The sequence below is a fragment of the Gekko japonicus genome, unplaced genomic scaffold (assembly GCF_001447785.1).
Source record: "Gekko japonicus isolate JY-2015 unplaced genomic scaffold, Gekko_japonicus_V1.1 scaffold1667, whole genome shotgun sequence".
NCBI classification, from domain to species: domain Eukaryota; kingdom Metazoa; phylum Chordata; class Lepidosauria; order Squamata; family Gekkonidae; genus Gekko; species Gekko japonicus.
Window position 1 is genome coordinate 125,570 of NW_015168702.1, and position 22,278 is coordinate 147,847.

General features: G+C 56.3%; 1 protein-coding gene across 1 annotated transcript in view; it reads left to right on the forward strand.

Annotated features, from left to right (window-relative positions):
• Window positions 1-22,278, forward strand: part of PPP6R2 (protein phosphatase 6 regulatory subunit 2) — a 91,312-nt gene that overhangs the window by 53,308 nt on the left and 15,726 nt on the right. Inside the window, exons 17-22 of the mRNA XM_015415513.1 lie at window positions 466-523; window positions 8,473-8,609; window positions 9,500-9,669; window positions 16,864-17,020; window positions 19,320-19,408; window positions 20,634-20,844. Of these exons, the coding sequence (XP_015270999.1) occupies window positions 466-523; window positions 8,473-8,609; window positions 9,500-9,669; window positions 16,864-17,020; window positions 19,320-19,408; window positions 20,634-20,844 (822 nt within the window). The remainder of the gene's footprint in view (window positions 1-465; window positions 524-8,472; window positions 8,610-9,499; window positions 9,670-16,863; window positions 17,021-19,319; window positions 19,409-20,633; window positions 20,845-22,278) is intronic.

A 22,278-nucleotide genomic window follows, 5' to 3' on the forward strand; every position in this document is an offset into this window, starting at 1 on the left:
GCAACTCCACCCCCCCCCCCCCCCCCCGTTTAGCATATCCTTGAGGCTGGGGGAGTCTTTGTTCCAGTGTGCATCACACCCTAAACTTACCTGCTTTGACCATTGTTTGCCACAATGTCCCCCACTCACCCGGCCTGTGGAGATCCTCCTGGAGGTCTTCATTCGGAGCACTGTAGGGGGGGGGAGTCTGCCTGTCGTTATCCTCGTAGGGGCTTCATGAGGATATAGGCTGAGCTGAGAGGGACTTGGGTGGCAATTTGCATCCGGCTCTCCCCAGTTCAGGTCCAGCTCTTTGGCTGTTGAGGGGGGCGGGGGGTCCGTGTCTGTGTCCGTGTCTGTGGTGGACTGCTCAGCAGGGCTTGCGGAGGGAGGGAGGGAGGCACCTTTTGCGCCACGTTCCGGCTCTACCCCTCCGGTGTTGCTGCTGCCGCCCCCTGACCAGTGTGCCTCCTCCTCCTTTTCTAGTGCACCTTTTGACAGGATTGCAGAGATCAGCTTCAGCATCGAAGCGGATGACGACAGTGTGAGTATCTGTCCTGGGTGGGTCCACAGGAGGCCGAGGTCTGTTCGGTTGCAGGAGGAACAGCAGAAGCCTCCGGTCTCCCGGAGAAGGGGCAAATGCCTCTAGATAAAGGGTGGCAGGGCCGGGTCTGTTTGCCAGGAGGCAGCGTTGGTGTCATGAGCTGGATGGGGAGGTTTGACGGAGCCGCTTGCACGTGCTTTCTCTCCCTCTTCCTCCTCTCTTGCCGGGTAGCAAGTGCAAAAAGGTCAACTGATGGTCTTGCTCAGTAGAACTGGCTCAGCTGCTCTGCTGGAGGACCTGGCTAGAAACGTCTCAGAAGCCCCCGGCTGTCACGCGTCTGCGTGCTCTGAGACGTGTAATGTTTGAAGTAGGGTTGTCCGGAAGCCACAGGAGTGGCAGTCGGTGCATGCCGATAGCAGTGCTTTTTCCGGGTCAGTGAAGTCCAGGTCTCCTTGAGAGCCGGGCTGGGCAACTGGCAGCCTGAGTGCTCTTCCTGGCTGCCTCATAGAATCATAGAATGTTTGAATTGGAACTGGGACCTTGCAGGTCATCCAGTCCACCCCCCTGCACTCTGCAGGAGCAGAGCCGAAAGAGAGCCCTACAACATACCCGAAAGAGGGTCGTCCAGCCTCTGCTTGGAAAACGTCCAGCGAAGGAGCCTCCACCCCCTCCCGAGGCAGACTGTTCCACTGCTCAACCACTCTGACAGTTAGGAAGTTTCTCCTGATATTTAGCCGGTAACGACTCCCTTGTAATTCCCACCCATTCGATCTAGTCTTGCAATCCGGAGCAAGAGAGAATAGATCCGCTCCATCTTCTACATGACAGCCCTTCAAATACTTGAAGACTGCAATCCTGTTCCCTTTAAGGCTTCTCTTTCCCAGGCTAAACATACCTAACTCTTTTGGCCTTTCCTCGTAAGCCTCTCTGATGTTTTCTCCTGCCTGAGCAGAGGCAAGGGCCTCTCAGCTGTTCACTCCAGACACCGAAGCACTGTGGAGACAGCCGTGTGGACAGGAGTGGGTCTGGCATTAGGAGAGAACTAATTGTGGGCAGAGCCTCTGCAGATGTGGGCAGAGCCTGAAGAGCCCTTTGCCCACGCAGAGCCCATTTATGGCCGAGGGGGGGCCCCTCCATTGCTCTCTATTTATTCCTCGATCACTTCCTAATATGGGTCCTGCTGCAGAGACAGGTCAGAGTGTTCCCACGGATCATCCAGTCCAAAGCGCCCCCCCCCCCCCGAAGCAGGTGCTGGATGTTGAAGTGCAAAGGCAGCAGTCCGTCAAAGAACCCCATGCAGCTCAGGAGCCCACAGAACCTTTTTAGCTGGCCTTTCCACAACTGCACAAGGCAACGTGACCATGCCGTGTAAATGCACATGTGCAAGACCCACGCACAGAGGGGGCCTGCTGCTTTTGTTCCTGCCTCCCCCCCTTCAGAGAGCGGGCCCTAGAAGGAGAGAGCCACAGGTGTTGGGTTCACAGGGTCTGATAAACCCCCAAGGACCTTCTGTTCCCCCCAGCATGGAAGGGAGCTGGATCGGGGCTCTCCAAAAAGCAGGGCCTCTTGCAGGAGAGCAGCAAGCACTGGCTCAGCCGCCGGGCCGAAGTGCTGCTGCTGTGTGGAGCTCCTGCTTTACCAAGAGGCAAGAGGCTTCACCAAGGCGGTGGCATCCCGTGGTCTGGGTGAAGGCGGAGTGAGCGGTGGTGCGGTGTCTCTGGTTTCGTGAGCCCCTCTCCGTCAGAACCATGGCACTCGGCAGTAAAAGGAAGGCCGTGTCATTCCTGGCGTGGCGCCAAGCGTGATGGCTGTCCAAGGGAGACTTCCCGTTGTTTCAGGTCCAGATGGGTGCCATACGGCAATAACTGTCCTGTCGACCATCAGGTGGGGGACGGGGCAGGGACTGCCACCTTCCCTGTGCTTGATCATCTTGGGCGGTTTCATGGACTCTTTCTGTGACTTCTTCTTGGTCTCTGTGCATGACACCAATGGTTTTGTGCTTGTGCAGAACACTTGTTTGTTTAATTTGTAGACTGTGGTCCTCCCGAAGGGCTCAGGGCCGTGCATGACATTCCATAAATGCATATATTAATCAGTCAGTAATAATCAAATAAAAACCATTAACTGTTAAAACAGCTAAAACAATGCAATACAAGTCATGACTAGTTCAGGTGGCGCTGGATACCGATCTGTACCCTTTCTGGGGGTGTGGGGGGGGGGGGAGTGAAGGAGGCCAGGCTCGATGGCAAACCCATCGCGGTCCTCAACCAGGGGCCTGGCGGAACATCTCTGTCTCACAGGCCCTGTGGAAGTGGGCATGATCTTGGTGACCCTGACTGGGTGTAAAGGAGGCATAAGAACAAAATAAGCAACTCTCCTAGTGTGAGAGTCCCCTCCACCCTGCTGCAGGGGGGCACTGCGCGCGCGAACCAGGAGAGGAGGGGGAAACTGCTGGGCCTCTCCTGCTCAGTCCCTTTTTGGCCACCGCGTGGTTAGAGTCTCCTCTGGGAACGTTTTTGTAGAGCTGCTTGGCTTTTTGCAGAGTGAGTTTAGTGCTGTGGGATTTCACCTCTGACAAAAACTGTGGTGTTCATGACTGTGTGGGAGAACTGCTGTGCTCTGACAACCCTGACGGTGGTCTCTTCTGTGTCTTGGGAAGGCTCGTGAGATGGAAGCCTGTAAAATCTGCCTAGAACTCACTTCGCAGGACAGGCATAACAAGCAGTCGGGCCTCCTCCTCCTCCTCCTTTGGGAGCAAAGCCCTTTTCCCATCGCTCATCCGACACCTGGCGCCACTTTGCTCCCATTCCCTTTTTTTGGCACTGGGAGCTGCCACCAGGCGGACATCAGCACCAGCCACCCACCCACCCGCCGCCTGGATGCCCCCGTGCCCTCGGCCTCCGCGACCAGGTCCCCAAGCCCATCTGGGGGCTTCCTGATCGTCCTGCTTACAGAAGAGGAGCCCTGTGAGCTCTCCTCCTTTGGGAGGGGCAGGTCTCTCCACGTCGCTCAGAGATAAAGCGGTTCTGAAAACGGTACGGAACGAGAGTTTTGGCCCCGTTGTCTCTCTTCATTCAAGAATCAGTTGGAGGACTCTCTGGAGGAACCTGAGGGGAGACGGCTCCTGTCCAGTCCGGGTCAGCCCATCAGCCAGCTACTCTGGTTGGTCAGGAGACCGGTTTGCTGTTGGGACTGACCGTCCAGACCATTCTCTGTAGGCTCTCGAGACCACCAGCACGGATCCCACTCTGGCTGGCATCGCCAGGCGAGCGGCTCCCTTTGGTCCAGTGGCAGCGGCTGCTCCCTCTCCCCTGTCAGCAAACCCCGGTGCAGCTCAGGGAGAGCCTCCCTTGAGAGACTGCTGCTCCCCAGCCCGCCGTTCTCCTCCACGGTGGCATTCTCCCGCATGTCAGCCTCGCCATCATCGCTGTCTGTCACGAGATGGCCCACCTTACTGGTATCCATGCAGCTGGCCCCCAGGTTGTTACTCCCTGCACCAGCAACCCTACTGTTGATTCTGCCCCCCAGAGGTGGCCGTTGTCCCGTGGCACAGCCAAGATGAGGGCGGTCACTTCACCGAGCCCACCCTGGAGGTCTTGAGGGCACCTGCTCCCGCGGCTCCCTCCGTGCCGCCTCTGCATCTCCCAGGTACCAACTCCACGAGACCCACATGGGTTTCTATGGGTGCCGCACCTGCCTGGATGGCGGTGGTGTCAGGTAACCCCCATTTCATCACAGACGTTAAACCCCCTCCCTGCCCTGAGCAAACTTCAGGCCCCATCCAGGCAGGAAGAACACACAGAGGCCGAGGATCGGCAGCTACCAGCTCCGCCTCGCTCTCTTTTTGGAGGGTCGGGAGTTCCGCTTTCTGACCGGGAGATGCCCTTTCCGACCTCCTCCCTAGGCCACCTTCAGCGGATGGCCGAGTGTGCGGAACAGTTCCTGAAGCTGGTGGCCGCGCTGGACATTCAGGAGGGAAGATGTCGGCTCCCGCCAAGACTGACCCAATTCTGGGCATTCTGGTTTGGATGCCCGTGCCCCAGGGGCAGTGAGTTCCACTGGCTCAAGGGCTCACTGACATTGTCAGAGACTCCTGGGACGGATCCCTAGCCCTCACCCCACCCGGACAGCCAGCATGATGGACAACCTCTACAACGTAACCTGGCCCCGCTGGTGGACCTTCTGACGGCCCCTGGTATTTCTGGCCACTGTGTGACACAGGTTTTGGACTGGATGGGCCATTGGCCTGACCCAACATTGGCTTCTCTGATGTTCTTACGTTACGAGGGAATGTGCCACCTTCTTTATATTCCCATCATCCAAAACTAGATTTGAGTCCAGCAAGATTTTCCGGGTGGATCCGCTTCCTTCCTCAGATACAATTCGGAATGGAGATCTCTGAGTCCTTCTATCCCAGTCAGAGGGTGGGAAGGATGTTACAGAGAAGGAACTCTGGATGCCAGATCATCTTGATCAGAGCAAAAGAAACGCAAGGGGGGCAGAAAATGTTGCGTCTGTGGTAAGAGAAGAACCTGTTGTCCGTATTCAGACCTGGGGGTCCTGAACTTGTGGATGAACTAAACTTCAGCAATCTTGTGTGGTAATTTCTCCTTGAGATCTCTTTGTTTGAGGATTGCCACTCTTAGGTCAACAATGGAATGACCTTGAAGACTAAAATGCTCTCCAACTGGTTTTTAAGTGTTGTGGTTTTTAGTGTCAGATTTATGTCTGTTTATTCTTTTACACAGGGACTGACCTCTTTGTCCAGTGCAGAGAGTGGAAGGGCATTGCTGGCATTTGACGGCAGACGAACAAGTGACTGAGCCTGAGATGAAGCGGCTGGTGTTGTTAGGTCCAATGACTGTGTGGTCAAGAGTGGACGTGGAGACAGAGGTGGCATCTTGGCTTGTTGCGGGCCCTGTCCATGTCAGGAAGTGCATTGTTGTGAGTAAGAGGTTTTTCTTAAGGTTAGGAGGAAGAAAAGGTCTGCCTCCCAGTGCTTGTGAGAGAGGAGAATTGTTGTCCTTGTGCTTTTGGAGATGAGCCCCTTAGGTTCCTGGAGCAGTAAATGTGCGCCATCAAGCATGTTGCTGAGACCAGGGCCGAAAGAAACGGCTTCTGTTGTGATTCTTAGGGTCAGGTTTAGTGTCAGACAATCCAGCTCCTGTGCCAACAGGAAATGCTTGGTTTTTCCGTTCTCTGAGGAGTGGGGATGGGATACGACCTCCTTTCCAAGGGGGAGGGATTCCTCCTGCAATGGACAGGGATTCCTCTGCACAACTTCCCTCCTGTTGCACTCTTCCCCGAACGCTGACCAGGCTTCACAAGCGTTCTCTGGATGGCTTGTGGGAAATCACATCCATCTTCCAAAGTCCCCTGGCCTGCTGTCCCAGCATGCAGGGACGATTCTACATCCAGGGGTCCTTAACCTGGTGGCTTGGAGAATCCATCCGTGAAACTTCTGACGAGCTGCTTAACGGAAGAAAAGCCTCCACTAGGAAGTCATATGACTGCAAGGTGAGGGACTGTCCAACCGCTGTCACAAGTCAAGCAATGAACCCTTTCACCTGGCTGCTGTGTGTCATCCTGGAGTAAGACGAGCCCTGCTGGATCAGGCCGATGTGGGTCCGTCTAGTCCAGCCTCGTGCCTCACACAGGGGCCAACCAGTTCCTCTGGAGGGCCAGCAACAGGGCAGGGAGGCCGAGGCCTTCCCCTGATGTTGCCTCCTGACTCTGGGATTCAGAGGCTGAGTGCCTCTGACTGTGGAGGTTCCCCTCAGTCCCCGGGGCTGGTAGCCACTGACAGACCTCTCCTCCATGAATCTATGTGATCCTCTTTTAGTAAGAACATGGAGAACATGGAGTGCCTTCTTCAGCTATACCGCTCAGGCTTATCATCCTTGTCAAGAAAGGTCCATCAAAGTGCCATCTCAGCAGATAGAGTGTTGCTTGAAGGTAAACTGGTTTTTCGGGGACTACATTCAGCCCTGATTCAGCCACCAGCTCCCGAGTGGAACCTCCAACTAGTGGAGTCTGGCGGCTCACAAAGAAACCGTTGGGTCTGATGGCTGCCAGTGATGTCCGGCTGCCCGTCTCTGAAGTGGCCTTTGCAGCCTCCCTCTGCTGCACCGGGAGAGCATCCGACCTGGCAGCACTCACGGCCGACCCGGCTTCCCTCCAGCTTCACTGTAACGCGGTCACAGAGAGCCAGTGCAGAGCGGTGGCTCAGAGTGTCGGGCCAGGCTCTGGGAGACCCATGTTCAGATCCCCACTTGTGCCGTGGAAGCTCACTGGGTGACCTTGGGCCAGTCACACAGTCGCTTAGCCCGGCCCACCTCACAGGGTGGCGGTGGTGGTGGTGGTGAGGATAAGGCAGAGGAGAGAAGGACGTCAGCCGCTCAGGGGAGAAGGGTGCGTACAAATGAATCCCAACAAAAGATTTAATTGCCCTGACCATCTCCTGTCTCCCTGAGGGGTCTTGGGCGTTCATCTGAGCCAGAGTATCATTCTGCCCACAGTTCCTGCCACTCCTTCCAACAGTGCAGAGAGGGGGACTCTGTACTCACCTGACGTGAGGAGGGCATTGGCTTTCAGCGTCAACCCCACCTCCTCCTCCTTTGGATGGTACGTAACCCCTTTCATACCTGTGCTGCAGCAACTCAGCCGATGGAGCTCCCATACCTCTGAGTGGGGCTACCAGCTGGCACAGAAACTGCCACCCCCGGACCCAAGGCATGCTGAGTCGTATCTGTGGCCAGCATCCTGTGTTGTCGCCAAGGGAGTCTGGCTTCCTGGCCTCTGCTGAGCGGCCACATGGGCATGACCCCACTGCTTTTGCAGAACACAATGCACTTGGCATCCGGGCACGCGGGGATGCTTCTTTTGGGCAAGGGGGCTTCTCTTAGGTAGCCCCTGCACCTACCTCTAGGTAAGCAAGCCTGCTAATCCGCATGAGTCCGTGTGATGCACACAGACCACAAAGAAGTGCAGATTGGTTACGCACCTGCAACTGCTGTTCTCCGAGTGGTCATCTGTGCAGCCACAAGACCAGCAGGAAGGGGCTCTCCTTTTAGTGGCTTCCTCAGATGGGAAGGAACTGAGCGGAAGAGGCGTGGCTCCTCCCCCTTGAGCCCATGCTCTGCTCTGGGGGGGGAGGATTTTCAATCTTTTTTGTAGTTCTAGTGGCTCAAGTGGTTAAGACACTGAACTGCAGGCTGTGGAAGGTCGGTAGTTCAGCAGTTCGAGACCCGAGTGTGCCGGCATGACAGGGTGAGCTCCCGTCTCTGATTCCAGCTCCTGCCAACCTAGCAGTTCGAAAGCAAGAAACTGCAAGTAGATAAATAGGTACCGCTTCGGTGGGAAGGTAACAGCCTTCCGTGCGCCTTGGTGTTTAGTCATGCCGGCCACATGACCACGGAAACGTCTTTGGACAGCGCTGGCTCTTCGGCTTTGTAACGGAGATGAGCACCGCAACCCTAGAGTCGGATTCGACTGGCTTTCGAGCAAGGGAAACCTTTACCTTTTGGAGTTTCTGAGATTGTATACTGTGCGTGCGCAAAACGCATCAGTGTGAATGCCCATAGGACCACGAACAACAGTCACAGGAAAGCCAACGGCCCTTTCTGGCGGTGTGATGCAGGGAGATCTCTTAGGGGTCTGTTTGACGTTTTCCTGGGACAGCTAATTCAGGGAACAGTGGAGAGGCCGCCTTTTTGCTCTTCCTGCCTGGTCTTTTGCCCTGTCCATATGGGATGTCTTCAGCCGCTGTGGCCTGTTCCTGGCCGTCGGTGTAGCCAGGTAGATTGCGTGAAAGGTGGAAGGCCCCATCCCGGGGAGCCCCTCTCTGGCAGGGCCTTGCTCCCCGGGGGAGGCTTCTGCTGTGACCGCCCGGCTGCTTTTCACTTCTCCAGAAGGTCACCTCAGTTGTAACCCTTTGTTGTCCTTTGCAGCCCAATGCCTCCCTGTTTGAAGCTTGCTGCAGTGAACGGATCCAGCGGTTTGATGATAACGAGGAGGAGGAGGAGGAGGAAGATATCTGGGAGGAGAAAGAAATCAGCTATGCAACCCAAGTCAAGTCCAGGACACGGTAAGGTGAAAGGGGGAGTGACCCCTCCTCCCCCCAGGCTCCGTTTCCAAGGCCCTCCCCCAATCAGCTGCAGCCCAAGGACCCGTGGGGGGACCCCCCCCCGGTGGCTGCCAAGACCGACTGTGCTGAGCTCTGGGGGGGGGGAGGTCTTGGGTACTCAGAAGGCAGTGCTGAGGGGGACCTGTCTCAGTGATGTGGGGTGGCCCTCCGTCTGCCCCGGGGGGTGGTGGGGGGAAGCGGCTGCTGTTCTCTGCCGAGACTCTCTCTGTTTGGAGGGCCCTCCTGCGAAGTGCCGGCATGGATAGTTCCTTGTTTGTTTGTTTTTTGTAAAATTTTTATTCAGGACATAAACATTCATATTCAAGTGGATGGTTCCTTGTGTTGGGATCAAAGGATCACCAGTTAGGCCTCTGACTGGTTTACTGGCCACCTAGTCTGTCATGGGAGGGGCCCTCTCTGAGCTGGCAGAGGTGGTCTTGGGCTCACTGTTGGAGACCCCCGGACTGATCATTCTGGGGGACTTCAGCGTCCCCACGGCCCCCATGGCCCCTTGTCTTGTCTTGCTTGGGTGGCCTCCTTGGCCACCCTGGGCCTCTCACAGCTTGTTATGGGCCCAGCTCATGAAAGGGGACACGTGGACTCTCTCTCTCTCTCTCTCTGGACGTAATCTTTTGCACCAGACCTCTGTGGGGTGATTTGGTTTGGGGGCTGGAGGTCCAGTGAGTGCTGCAGTCTGACCCCCACCTCCTCAAGGCACGGGGAATGTGGCACTGCTGCTCTGTGGGGGCAAGGAACCCGTTAAAAGGGTCTGCCCACCTCGTCCGGGTCCAGCTCTCTTCAGAAGTCATCCATATCAACCCTGTCCCGTTGCTTCTGGTTTTGTGCTTCAGGTTTGGTGTGTCTCATCCCTCAGAGGAGTCATCAAAAAGTGACTTACAGAATGGCGACCACGACGACCACGGGGACTCAGGAGGAGAGGAAGCAGACCAGGCATCTTCCTCGACGGCTGTCAGTGCTGATGAGAACGGCAGCCCTTCTGAGCAGAAAAGCTCTCCGGAAGGTAATGGAGCCTGGGGCCAGGCTGCCTCCCTCCCTCCCTCCCTCCACACTCTTGCCTCGGAAGCAGGAGTCTCCCAAAGAACTGGACCAGGGGAGTCAGTGGCTGGGCAGGGCCGTGGCAGCCCCCCGCCTCTTGGGAAGTGGGAGGGTAGGCTGGCGGGGCAGACCTGCGTCCTCAGTCACCGCAGGCAGCCTCCATGTGGGTCTCCTCCTGGGCCGCCGTGCGGAGATTACAGATTGAAACTTCCGGTAAACATGGCAGCAAAACATCAGATAGGCAGAGTGGGTGTGTTGTGAGTGTTGCAGCCGAGGGCCATGGGCCCAGTCTAATCACGCAGCTGAGGGAGTTTCCCGTAGGTTGCTGTTGCCCCCCATGTGGGCAAGCAGGATTTCCCAGGGTCCCCAGGGGTGGTTGTGTTTGCTGAGTCGGGGTCTAGTGCTGTGCTTGACCAGAAGGTCCCTCCCCCCCCCCATGATGGATGGACTGGACACAGCCATAGTGGGAGGAACTGGTGCCTCGTAGCCGCTTCCAGGGAGAAATCCTAGTGGGCTAATGCCGAAGGGCAGAGATCTCGCCTCGTGCTGTTGCGCCAGACCGTAGGGGTGCCGTTCTGATCCTGTGTTCCGCCTGGGGAGTGGATGGCGCTTCCTGTGTGGCGAAAGGAATGCCATGCAATTAACTCGCTCCTGGAATACTGGTGGGGTGGCGTGAAGCTTTCGCTGCCTGTTTTTATGTTCCCAGGCTATTGCTGATGACAGAGCTGCCCACAGCACCACCAACCGCGCAAGGCCAAGAGGGCCCTGGCCAAGTCCGAGGGGCGAAAGCGCGCTCCCGCCATCTCCCGCGGCTGCTGGAAGGGGCTCCTGGTGGGGGGGGGGCAGGGGGGGGGGGGTTTCAAGCGTGATCCGGGGGGAAAAGACACCTGGGATCCCAGAGCTCCATCCGTCCGAGCCCTCCTCCCAGGCCCAGCAGGCCACGAGGCTGCCCCTCGTTTTGTGGGCCACCCCTGGTCCCTGTGGAACAGAGAGTGAACCACTGGTGAGAAGTTGGGGTGTGTGTGTGTGTGTGTGTCAGCGTCTCATAATGCCACCTGATCCTCCTGAAAGGAGCACAGGGAACCCGTGAAGTGTTGCCACCTGGCCTGTGAGAAAGTTGGGTCTGATCCGGGCTGCCCTGGAAGGAGTAGAGAAGCTCTGGTATCCCTGCAGCAGGGTGCGCGCTGGTTTTCTTCCCACAACCTTACACTGCCTGTTAGAGACAAACTGGTATCTTCAGTTCATCATTTGCTTGGTGTTGTCATACGTGAAATAATGAAACACGCTTTAGAGCTGAAGGAAAGAGTAACTTTAATCCAAAGAAGATAATTCAAAACATCCTGCTAGCAGCCATAGTATCTGCGTGCTGTTCGTAAGGCTTCCAGCTTTTTGGTTTGTGGCTGATTGTACAGTAATGGTACTTAGTTCTTGTGGAACTTTCTTATTCGTGTTCACTTGCAAGTAGCTTTGCATCTTCTGGTTTCCAATATACACATTTCTTCTATGTAGTTCTGCATGTTTTTCTGTGTAATTGTATAAGTTCTTCAAAACAGACTTTTTATATATTTTTCATTGGTAGAGGATACTTTTTTCCTTTTGTGTGCTGCTGGCCTTTTTTTGTAGCTTTCCTTCCACAACACCGCCCGTAGAAGGCCTCTCAAGTGGCTTGGTGGCTCAGGGGCTTTCTGGAAAAGAAGGTCACCGTGAAGACCTTTTCTGGGTAGCCATATTGCTCTAGCGCCCTCCTTCCGATGTCCATGCAGAGAGGTGGAGCCCGTCCCAGATAGGGGGATGGAACAGGGAACCCTGCAGAGGGATGTCGTGGCCCACTGGACAGATCCCCGGTGGGTGGTCGCTGTGCCATTGGCTCTGGGTCGGAGAAGCAGGGTCTCCTTGGTGTTGTCGCCTTCTGTAGTTCTCTCTCTTTGTATTCTGTTGGTCACTCTGGCCACAAGCGGAGATGCGGGGAGGTCACAGAGGAGCCATTGCGGCCTGGTGGCTGACAAAGTATCTTTGCTCTCTGCCCCCTCCAATGTGAACCTGTGCTGGAATTCTGGCACAATCCTGGTTGGGGGTGTAAATGGGTCCAGGCAAGGCAAGCTCCCATCTCCTGGCCACTGGTATGTCAGGCCCCTCTCCTAGATCCAGGTCGTGCTGACTGAGCTAGTCTGCCTTCAGGCTGTGGAACACCTGAAGATGTTGAACTCGGTGTCAGGAAGATGGGACTCTGCCCACTGGAGCAGAAGATTTGCTTCATGGTGGACGGAGCGAGGCCCTGTGCCTCCCGGAGGGCCAGCGTGGGCGTTTGCTGCCTAACGTCAGTGAGAAGGAGGGTGTGACCGCTCCTCAGGAGCCGGAAGGTTAGTGGTGCCAGTGGGGTCGCGCTCTGCTTCAGTCGATGGCTGTGCCTTTCCTCTTTGGTGCGCCACTTTCCTTGGGCAGCTTGGTGACGGCAGCGTGCTCTCCAGCCGGGCGGGCTGGGACCTGTGGTGGTTTCCACTCTGCATGTGTTTGGGGCCCCAGAGCCACCAACTGAAGGAGGAGCTTACGCTGGGAACAGTAGTTGTGCCCTCTGCAACAGGAGGGGACAGGAGTGGAATCCAGACCATGGCCCAGTTCCCAGGTCACAAGACCCACCATGGCCATCATGTCTGCAGGTACCACATATGATGGGGGGCCCCCGAGATGGCCGCCCTGAGATGGGAGCAGCGTTCTCCTGGAGGGGGACAGAGGACTGAGGGAGTGTCCATCGGCAGTGTCAGGTTCAACAGCAAGTAAATCTCCACACACGTTTCCAGGGAAGCGTTATGCTTTATTAGACTACAAGTCTGTTACCATGTCCACAAGATTATTGTTAGGAATGACCATGGGGCGGAAACATCCCTACATACAGCAGGATGAGGCAAATGGCTAAGCAAATGAAATCTGAGTGCGCGTGCGGGAATTCTTCCGGCGGGAGGTTACATAATAAGCGGGAGAGTCTCAGTGCCCCATGAGAACCGAAAAATTCACACCTGTGGTGGAACGCAAGCCCTCCCCCCGTCACAAGGTCAGACAGATAACTCAGTCTGGCAGCACTGGTTCTCACGGTCTCCCTATCGCTGTTTACGGCAAGCGGCAGAGCAGCCAGCAAGCTATGAGGCACGCGCCGTAGCGCCAGGATCAGAGAAGGGAACAAGAAAAATATGGCAGCTAGCTGACATCCTGCCCCCTCAAAAACACATCAACCACCTCCCGGAGCAGATGCGAGACCTCCCGGTTTCTCCGGGAACCAGGCGTGGAACTCCCGCGGGAGATTAGGGGCCCGCACATCTTTACCCGCCGCCCACTCCCGATGCTGGGGACCCCAATGCACCCGTTCCACCAGATAATACGATCGTCCACGTTTCACTTTAGTGTCCAGAATGTCGGATATTTCGTAATGTTCCTCACCCTCCACCAGGATAGGAGGGGGCACTGTCGGTTCTGGGCACCATGGATTAGTTGCTGGACTGGGCTTCAATTAACTGAAATGGAAAATTGGATGGACATTCTTTAAGTTCTTAGGCAAGTCCAATTCTACCGTCACATCATTAATCAACCTTACAACTTTAAATGACCCTATGTATTTCCATGCCAACTTCCGACAAGACTGGGAAAGTCTCAGATTTTTTGTAGACACATATACAGAATCCCCAGGCTGCAGAAACCAACCCTCCACCCTTTTCTTGTCAGCCTGATGTTTGTAGGCCATGTCCAAGGTTTTGCAGATTTTCGGCCACGCCTCCCTCAATGCAGTACTCCATTCGGACGCCTCCCCCCCGACCCCGGTGTTGAAGTCAGAAAGGGGATCGGGGGACTGTCATAACCAAGAGCAGCACGTAGATGCGTGGTGAGCATTGTTATAACAGAATTCAGCAAGAGTCAGTAAGTCAACCCAATTGTCTTCTTGGTAGTTTGTAAAGCACCGTAAGTATTGTTCAAGTGGTTGATTAACCTGTTCTGATTGGTCATCAGTCTCTGGATGATAAGAACTGCTCAGCCCCCGTTCTATGCCCATAAGTTCCATGAGCTCCCCCCAAAACTTCGAGACAAATTGGGGGCCCCTGTCCGTTATTATTTTGGTAGGCAGCGTGTGGAGCCTGAAAGCGTGTTTGAGGAATGCTTTGGCCAATGTCCGTGCCGTTGGTACATTGGAGAATGGAATGAAATGAGCCTGTTTAGAGAATAAATCCACGACTACCCAGATTACCGTCATGGATTTGCTAGGGGGTAAATCTGTGATTAAATCCATGGAAATCACCTCCCACGGTCTGTTTGGAGTTGGCAATGGTTTCAGTAATCCGGGGGGTTTCCCCTTACGTGGTTTACACATGATGCAAGTTTCGCAGGAGTGTACATACAGAGGTAAATCCTTGCGCATGTGTGGCCACCAGAATTTGCATTGTAGAAGGTGTAGCGATTTCACAAAACCTGTGTGGCCAGCCGGCTTAGATCCATGCACCAGTCCCATTACCTCCCTTCGCAACAGTTTTGGAACAAAAAGTTTTGTGTCCTTATACCAGCACCTGTTTTCCCCAAGCACCAAATCCCCCGCCACCTCCACTTCCTGTTTGTCCAGCTCCGAAAAGGGGGCGGCGAATTTGGCTTCCCATCCCCCGGGGGGGGGGCACAGGGGAGGTACATTTAGCCTGCTTCCGTGTCATCACTGCTCCGCCCAATTGCTGCGGGAGGCGGGACAAGGCATCCGCCAGCGAATTTGATTTGCCTGGGAAATGGTGCAGGATGAATGGAGCTGTTTGGCATTCTGTGGGGGCTGCGAAGCACTTTGAGATTCTTGTGATCTGTCCACACCTCAAACGGCCCCCTCGCCCCCTCCAGCCAATGTCTCCACATGGAGAGAGCTAGCCGGATTGCCCCTGCCTCCCTGTCCCAGACCGACCAATTCCGTTCGGTGTCGATGAATTTGCGGGACACGTAGGCTAGGGGATGGAGTTTGCCATCAGCTCCTTGCAAGATCGCACTGCCCATAGCAACGCCCGAGACGTCCGTTTGCACCACAAACTTTTTAGTTTTGTCTGGGTGCGCCAGAATGGGTTCGGTGGTAAAAAGGGCTTTCAGTTTATTGAACGCCTCTTGGCATTCAGGGGTCCACAGCAGCTTAGCCCCCGGCTTAGTAGCCTCCGGTCCCTTCCCCTTTGTTTTCAGTAAGTCAGTAAGGGGCAAGCTCACCTGAGCAAAGTTCGGCAGAAAATTTCTTTGGAAATTTGTGAACCCTAAGAAAACTTTGAAGTTGCCAGCGAGTTCTGGGAGCCTCCCACCCCAAAACGTCCTTTACTTTCCCTCAGTCCGTTTCTATGCTGCGGGGGGAGATGCGATAACCCAGAAAGTCAATTTCCGTTTTATGGAACTCGCATTTTGACACTTTGGCAAACAGTTTGTGCTTGTGCAACTTTTTGAGCACCTCTCTCACCAACTGCACATGAGAGGTTTTGTCGGGGGAGTACAATAAAATGTCGTCCAAGTACACTAGCACCCCCTTAAACAGGTGCTTATGCAATACCTCATTTATTAAATTCATGAAGACCCCTGGAGCCCCCTGGAGACCCAGTGGCATCACCAGGTATTCAAACTGTCCCAAAGGGGTATTGAAAGTGGTCTTAAATTCATCCCCTTCCCTTATGCGCACCCGAAAATAAGCGTCTCGCAAATCAAGCTTGAAAAAGATCTTCCCCTTAGCCACTTCAGCTAAGAGATCTTTGATTAACGGCATAGGGTAAGCATTTGTAGAGGAGACAGCATTCAACCCCCGGTAGTCGGGGCACAGCCACAAACCCCCATCCTTCTTTTTCCGGAATAGAACGGGGGCTGCATACGGGGAAGAAGCTGGCTGGATGAAACCTCTAGCCAAATTTTTGTCAATAAATTTCTGCAACTCCACCTTCTCCCAGGGGCTCATGGCATAGAGCTTTCCCTTGGGCATTTTCTGCCCCGGCAGTAGCTCGATTGCACAGTCAGAGTTGCGGTGTTTGTGGGGGGGAGCTCGTCAGCCTCTTTTTCGCCAAAAACTTGAGCTAGATCTCTATACTCCCAAGGAAGTTTGGCCAGTTCTTCAGTAGCTAAGCACGCTCGAACTTGGTCATCGCCAGGAGGAGCCACACCCCCGGGAGGATGATGCCCTGCAAGCCAGGGTGGTAGTTTTCTAATGAATCACCAGGGACCTGTGGCTGTGGAGGACCATTAGGGGTTGATGGGTTGTCCTGGAAATCCCATGACCTGCGTGGTGGCCTAGATGCCAGGTCATCCTGGTATGAGGTGGACGTGTACCCCTCATGTCCTGAGATGGGCCACTGCTGAGACCCTCGATTTTGGGTGAAGAAGGAGAGCCCGGATTGGGCGGGGCCCCCTCTGTATCGAAAGGGTTGGCAACAGTATGCAGACAAGGGTGCTGCCTAGAGCTTGGCTGTATGGGAACCTGCAGATATGCCTCCTGGAGGTCCACAAAGAGGTTCCCCAACTGGAGGGCCTTCATGCCAAACTCCTCCTTCTCACCTCTCTGAGAGTGGTCTGGGTTTGGTCTCCAGGTGCCACGTTTCTGGGACAGTAGGATAGAGTGGGTCCCACAAAATGGCCAGTGTTTGATGAAACTGGGCTCTCCAGCAGGTGTCTGATGGCTGGCGTAAAGCATGAGGTCGGCTGCTGGGTCTTAGAGAGCAGGGACCAGAGGAGGCTGTGAGGATGTACCCAGACAGATCATGTGTGGGGCCACCCCCCACCCCCCGTGGGCTCGGTGGGGCTGACAGAGCACTGAGGGTCAGCGAGAGCCCTGAGAGGAGGAGCTGGGCAAGGAGGTGAATCGGGGCTTGTTCCGGGCTGACTTGTGGAGTCCTTGGAGGCCAAAACCTTGACCTGAACGGTTAACTCTTTTCCTGTCTTGACGGGAAGAGGAGGGTATCGTCTACTGCTTTCCCTTGGTCTCTGCTAGGAGGACGCCCTCTGGTACAGTATCCCCAGAAAATTTCTCTCTGCAGTAGGGGACAGTAGAGAGCTTACTTCTGGAAAGGTGAGCTGCCTTTCCGTATTAGGGAGGTGAGCTGCCTTTCAGTGTCCGAGGGGGCGGGTGCAGACTCGGCTGTCTTTGGGCTCTACTAGTGCTGCTGTCGTTGGTGTGTTCCCACAGGATCTGAGTGGACAGTGGCGTTTGAGCCTGTGAGTGGCAAGCCGGCCGCATCCTGCGTGGCCATGGACGTGGGATCCAGCGTGTGGGATTCGGCGGCCTCAGACAGCAAGGAAGAGAGAGGCTGGGCCAAGTTTGCAGACTTCCAGCCGTTTTGTTGGTGAGTGGTCAGTGGGATGGAAGTGCAACCCCCGTCCTCCGCGGAGGCATCAAAACCGTGAGCAGAGGTCAGAGTGTGTGGCCTTCACATGTGTCCGGTCAGCCGGGGGTCTGTCCTGTCCAGCATTATGGCCAGTGGGGAACTCTTCCTCTGAGCAATCTGAGGTGTGTGAGAGAGATTCCATTTTTTGCTTTTGTGGCCAGCGGTGCCATGAAAATATATGTGGCTGTCCTGCTCTGTGTCCTGAATCTCATTGGCTGCTCTGTTACGTTGAAAACAGAGAGTGGGAAGCTTCACCCTCCTGAGTGACCTCTGGCCACCTCACTCTCCTCCCCTGCCCCAGAACATTTATCAGCAAGTGAAGGGAGTGCTAGGCCACGTACAGATCTTCTGGGAATCGGCTTTTCCATGTCATTGGTCAGTCGCTCCCCCAGAAAATGTGGTGTTATTGTGAGTAGACTGTTCCTTGAGGAGGGAGGGACCTTGTAGGTATTTCACTGCATTCCTCACCTGGAGGGTCTTGGGAAATCTCCTCTGCAGCCGTGTGTTTCAGTCGCTTGTTCCACGAGATGCTTTAAAAAGGGAACTTCTTGGGCCTGTGCCTCCCAGCCCGTCTGCTCACAGAGAACACACAGAGATTGACTTGCTGGAGAGGAGAGGGAGCGCAGAGGCCTAAGGAAGGACGTCCCTCACGTGGATGGCCCTCCCTCTGTCTTCAGACGCGGCAGCATTTTTCCTTGTGGACGTTGCTCTCCCCCCCCCCCCCCCCCCGCTGCCGCGTTTTCCTTTCTGTGCCAGTGGTCCCAGTTGTTCCTGAGTATGCAGTTGCCTGGTGAGAATGTAATGGTGGATCAGCCACAAGGCGTGAGAGTATTGCTGCAGCGCTTCCAGCTGCTGCTGCTCTCGTTCAAGGTCTTGCTAACGGGGCCTGTGTTTCGCCAGTCCACACACTGCGTTTCGTCACAGGCGGGGATTGTTTGTCTCTTGTGTGTGTGGGGGTGTGTGGGGGACCCCCCGTGGGCGTGTGTGGGGGACCCCCCGAGTCACAGAGTCCGCCATGGATAGACGTGCTCCCTGAAGTGCTTCCTTCTGAGCGGCCCATTCCTGGGATCTCTGCCGTGTCCTTTCCCCGGACCCACCTCTGCTGGGGGTTACAGCGGAAGGTCTCTGGACTGAATGGGGCTCCTGCTGCTGTTTCTGAGGAGGTGAGGTGAGCCCAGCCAGCGTGAACTTGTCCTCCAGCCCATTGCAGAGGGTCCGTGTGTGGCTTCCTTCTGTGCGGCCTCTTCACGGGGCCTTCCCCCCCCCCCACCCCAGATAAACCTTTGAAGAATGGCAGCATACGGTGAATGCGAGTGATCACTTACTACGTTTGCTGATGATTATGGAACCTGCGGAGACAAAATGTCGCCCGGGGAGAGCCCCTTCTGGTTCCTGAGGTGGATTACTCCTTTCTCTTCTCCGCTGGTGACTCACGCAGGCACCTTTCATTGAGCAAAACTGTTGTCAGACGTTGTCACCTAAATGTGTCCTCAGTACTTACAGCCAAGTGGGATGGCAGTTTCTCCTTGGAGAGTGTTGTGATGTGGCCAAGCGCCCCCCCCCAGACACCCCCCCCCAAGGGACACACGTCTTTGTCCTGGTGAGAGAGGCGTTTGCTGCCCTCGTCCCACGAGAGGCAGGCCAGGAAGGCGGGCTTGGTTTGTTCAGTTCCCACTCCCCCCCCCCGGTCCAGTTGACCTCAGGACTCAGCCCTGAAGGCCGGGTTCGTCTAAGTCCGGACCGTGCCCTGCTCCTGGGCCTCAGGCCGCGCCTCCTGCCTCCCGGAAAGCGTCCGCTTGGCTCGATCTGGGGTGCCTCACCTGGTCCTTTCCCCGCCAGGCCCTGACTCGGTGCCTCCTCACCTCTGAGGCCTCGGCCAGTCCCGTCCGAGGCGCCGGCAGCCTTCCTCGGCCCCCCGCGTTCCTCTCCCCGCCCCCCCAGAGGTTCCACGGCCCCCCAAGTGGCTGAGGCTGGTGGGAACCAGCAGGGGACCGGCTGTGAGGCCTGGAGGGTGGGACGAAAGGCCGTCTGTCACAAGCCAGGCCTGGCAGCAGAGGTCCCGTTCTGTGCTTGGCAAGAGGCACGGTGAGCAGCCCCGCCCTGCCCGTCTTCCGAGCATGTGCCGCCCTCTCGGCCTCCCTTGGGGTCTAGGCGGGCGGCTGCTTTTCCACGGCTGCTCTGCTCACCAGGCCGCCCAAGCGTCAGGCAGCGTGAGAGAGACCCTTGGATGGAGGCTTCGGTGCCTTTTCCCTTCCAGCTCCGAGGCAGGCCCCAGGTGCAGTTCTCCCGTGGACACAGAGAGCAGCGGTTTGGAAGGCAGCCCCCAGCAGAGCCAAGACAAGAACCGTGAGTGGTGGTCCCCCTGAGCCTTTGTCCCACCAGCCACAAGGAAAGAGGCTGTGTCCAGCCCGCGGGGAAGCTGACGGGTGGAGCGGGAGGAGGACTGAAGTCTCAACCCTTCCTGGGACCCCGGGGGGGGGGGGGGTCGGGAAGCGGGTAGGCGAAAAAAAAATGCCTCTCCTTCCCTGATGCCTCAGTGGGCTGGAGGTGGGAGGGCTGCCCCCCCCTTTCCCCTGCCGCCACAGAACGCCTGGGAGATGAGCCAGAGCCTCTGCTCTCTCCCCGCCTCCCGGAGGGTCCCTGCAGGAGACCTCCCCTGCTCTGATGGCCCAGAGGCCAGCTCCCAAGCCCCCACGGCGGCGCGTGTCAGCAGCACTTCGTATGCACTCAGAAGCAGGGGTAGGCCAAGGCGTTGCTTGGCTGCGAAATGGGGAATGCTTGGGGGGGGTTGGTAGCAGTAGCAGCAGCGGCAGCAGTCTTGATGGCAGGGAAGAGGAAATGGCCACAAGGGAGCCTTGAGAGCAAGGACTTTCCGAGTCGATGTGAGTCAGCAGCCAGCGGTGAGCGGTTTGGTTTCTCACCGTCCTGAGAGCAGCAGCAGCAGCAGCAGGCCACAATGCTGCCCAGTAAGGGTGCTGTCCTTGCCTGGGGCTGACCATTCAGCCGGCACAGCTCCTCGTCTCTGCACCGTGTAGATTCTTGGGGGCACCAGGGTTTGAGTCCAGGTGCACTGGAAAGACCGACAAAACAGTCCACGATGTGCGCCGTCATGAGCCCGAAGCGCATTTGGTCAGATAACGAGTGAGAATGAAGGTCAGCCAGCTCCTCTCTCCGGATCAGGAGGTGGGAGGGGTGTTACCGGGAAGGTCCGGTTGGGAGGCGGGCGTCAGAAGTCCCGGGCAGAATATGGAAGGAGAGACGGCCTAGAGAGGAGGCGGGAAACGCAGAGAAGGGTCATCTCTGGCGAGAGAAGAGTCCTGTGCCCCGGCGGAGCCCTGGGTGGTGGTGGTGGTGGGTGGGGAGTCCCTTGCCCTTAACTTACTAAGGATTTCTAGTTCAGTACCAAGGCCCAGAGCAGGAAGCTTTGTGGCCCCTTCTTACTTTCCTGCGGGAGGCCCCCCCCCCCAGTGCTTTTATTTTTTGCAAAGATTTGGAGCTAGTCAAGAATCTTTTTTGGGGGGGGGGAGCGCAGCCCGGTGGTAGACATATAACCTCCTTTCTCCCTGTGCAGTTAGCGCTGCCTCCCCTTGCGTTTGGAACGTCTGCCTGGCTCGGAAGGCGCCTCTGGTGGCCTCAGGCAGCAGCTCTTCTAGCGGCTCAGACAGCGAGGAGGAGGAGAAGGAAGCTGATGTTGCCACAGAAACGTTCAGCGCAGGTTCAGGCCAGGAAGCCATCCCGCTGACCGTGGATGCTGAGACTGAGAAGGCACCTGTGTCCACCAGGTGCGGAAGGCCTCTGGGCAGCGGGCGGGATAGAAAGGGAGCCCGGGGGGGGGGCGTGTGCCGCAGGGCAGGCCGGGAGCCCCAGGAGAGGTGGGGGCAAGCAAGGGATGGAGGGGGGGAGCTGGCCGGAGGGCCGTCCTGCACCAGGTAGAGGAGGGCTGTTGGTGCAGGTCAAGAGGGCGGGGGCTGTGGCTCCCCCCTTGCAACAGCGGCACATTACGCAGAGGGGAAAGGTTCGTTCCACCTTCCCCCTCCCTCCCCCCCAAAAAAATTGGCAAGCGAGGGGGGGCAGTTCCAGCTGAAGCCACAGCAAACCAAAAGAGCCAGCAGAGCCTGCCGGTCCCTGCCTGTGCGGAGCCGAACTTGGTTGCAGCCAGCGGCCAGAGCCAGGATTTGGGAGGAGGGGAGGGGGATACCTGACATTTGGTACCCATCTCTCAGGCTGTCGTGGCTCTCCTGGTCCCGTCTCTTCTCCACAGGAAGGCTGCTGAGGTGGTCTTGAAAGCCACGCAGACTCTCCGCGGTCCCCATTCCAGGTGTCCTTTCGGTGCTGCTAAAGGACGTCATGGTGGCCTGTTAGAGTTGACCGGGGGGGGGGGCGGGGGGGGGCGGGGGGGATAGGAAGATTGGAAAGCTGCGTGTGTGGGGGTGTGGGGGTGTAAGACGTATAAGTGCCTTTGAGTCTTCCAAGTCTGTTCATGTGCACACACCCTCTATAAATAGCGAATATGAAATAAAATATCCCCCTTTCCTGCCTGTAGGCCGTAGACAGACAACTTCAAACTACCCCAACAGTGTCTCTGCCGCAGAGGATGAGCGGTGGAGAGGAGGGGTCCATGTGAGGGCAGTAGAATAGAATCAGGAAGTTGGAAGGGGGCCTAAAGACCCCTGGCCCTGTGCGGGGTGGCCTAAAGCATTCCTGATGAATAATCATAACAGCCTTCACTTAAACACCACTAGGGATGTGCAAAAAAAAAAAATTCAGGGCAGTAGAATAGAATCAGGAAGTTGGAAGGGGGCCTAAAGACCCCTGGCCCTGTGCGGGGTGGCCTAAAGCATTCCTGATGAATAATCATAACAGCCTTCACTTAAACACCACTAGGGATGTGCAAAAAAAAAAAATTCGGTAAAATTCGGATTCGGGTTTATTGGACCCGAATTTTTTCGGGAAACCCGAAAAAACCCGAATATCTATACCGGTAAAGCATAGATATCTGAAAATTTTCGGGAATCCCGAAAAATTCGGGTCCAGTGTAACCAATGGGGCCATTGAAGTCAATGGCAAAAATCCTCTTGAAACTTTGCGGGGGGCTGGGGAGGAGGGGGGTTGGGGTAGAGGCTCCAAACTTGGAGGGAGCTCACTGGAACCTCTTCCCAACATGCCCACCAAGTTTCAAGGCGATTGGACAAGGGGGTACAATTTTATGGCCCCCC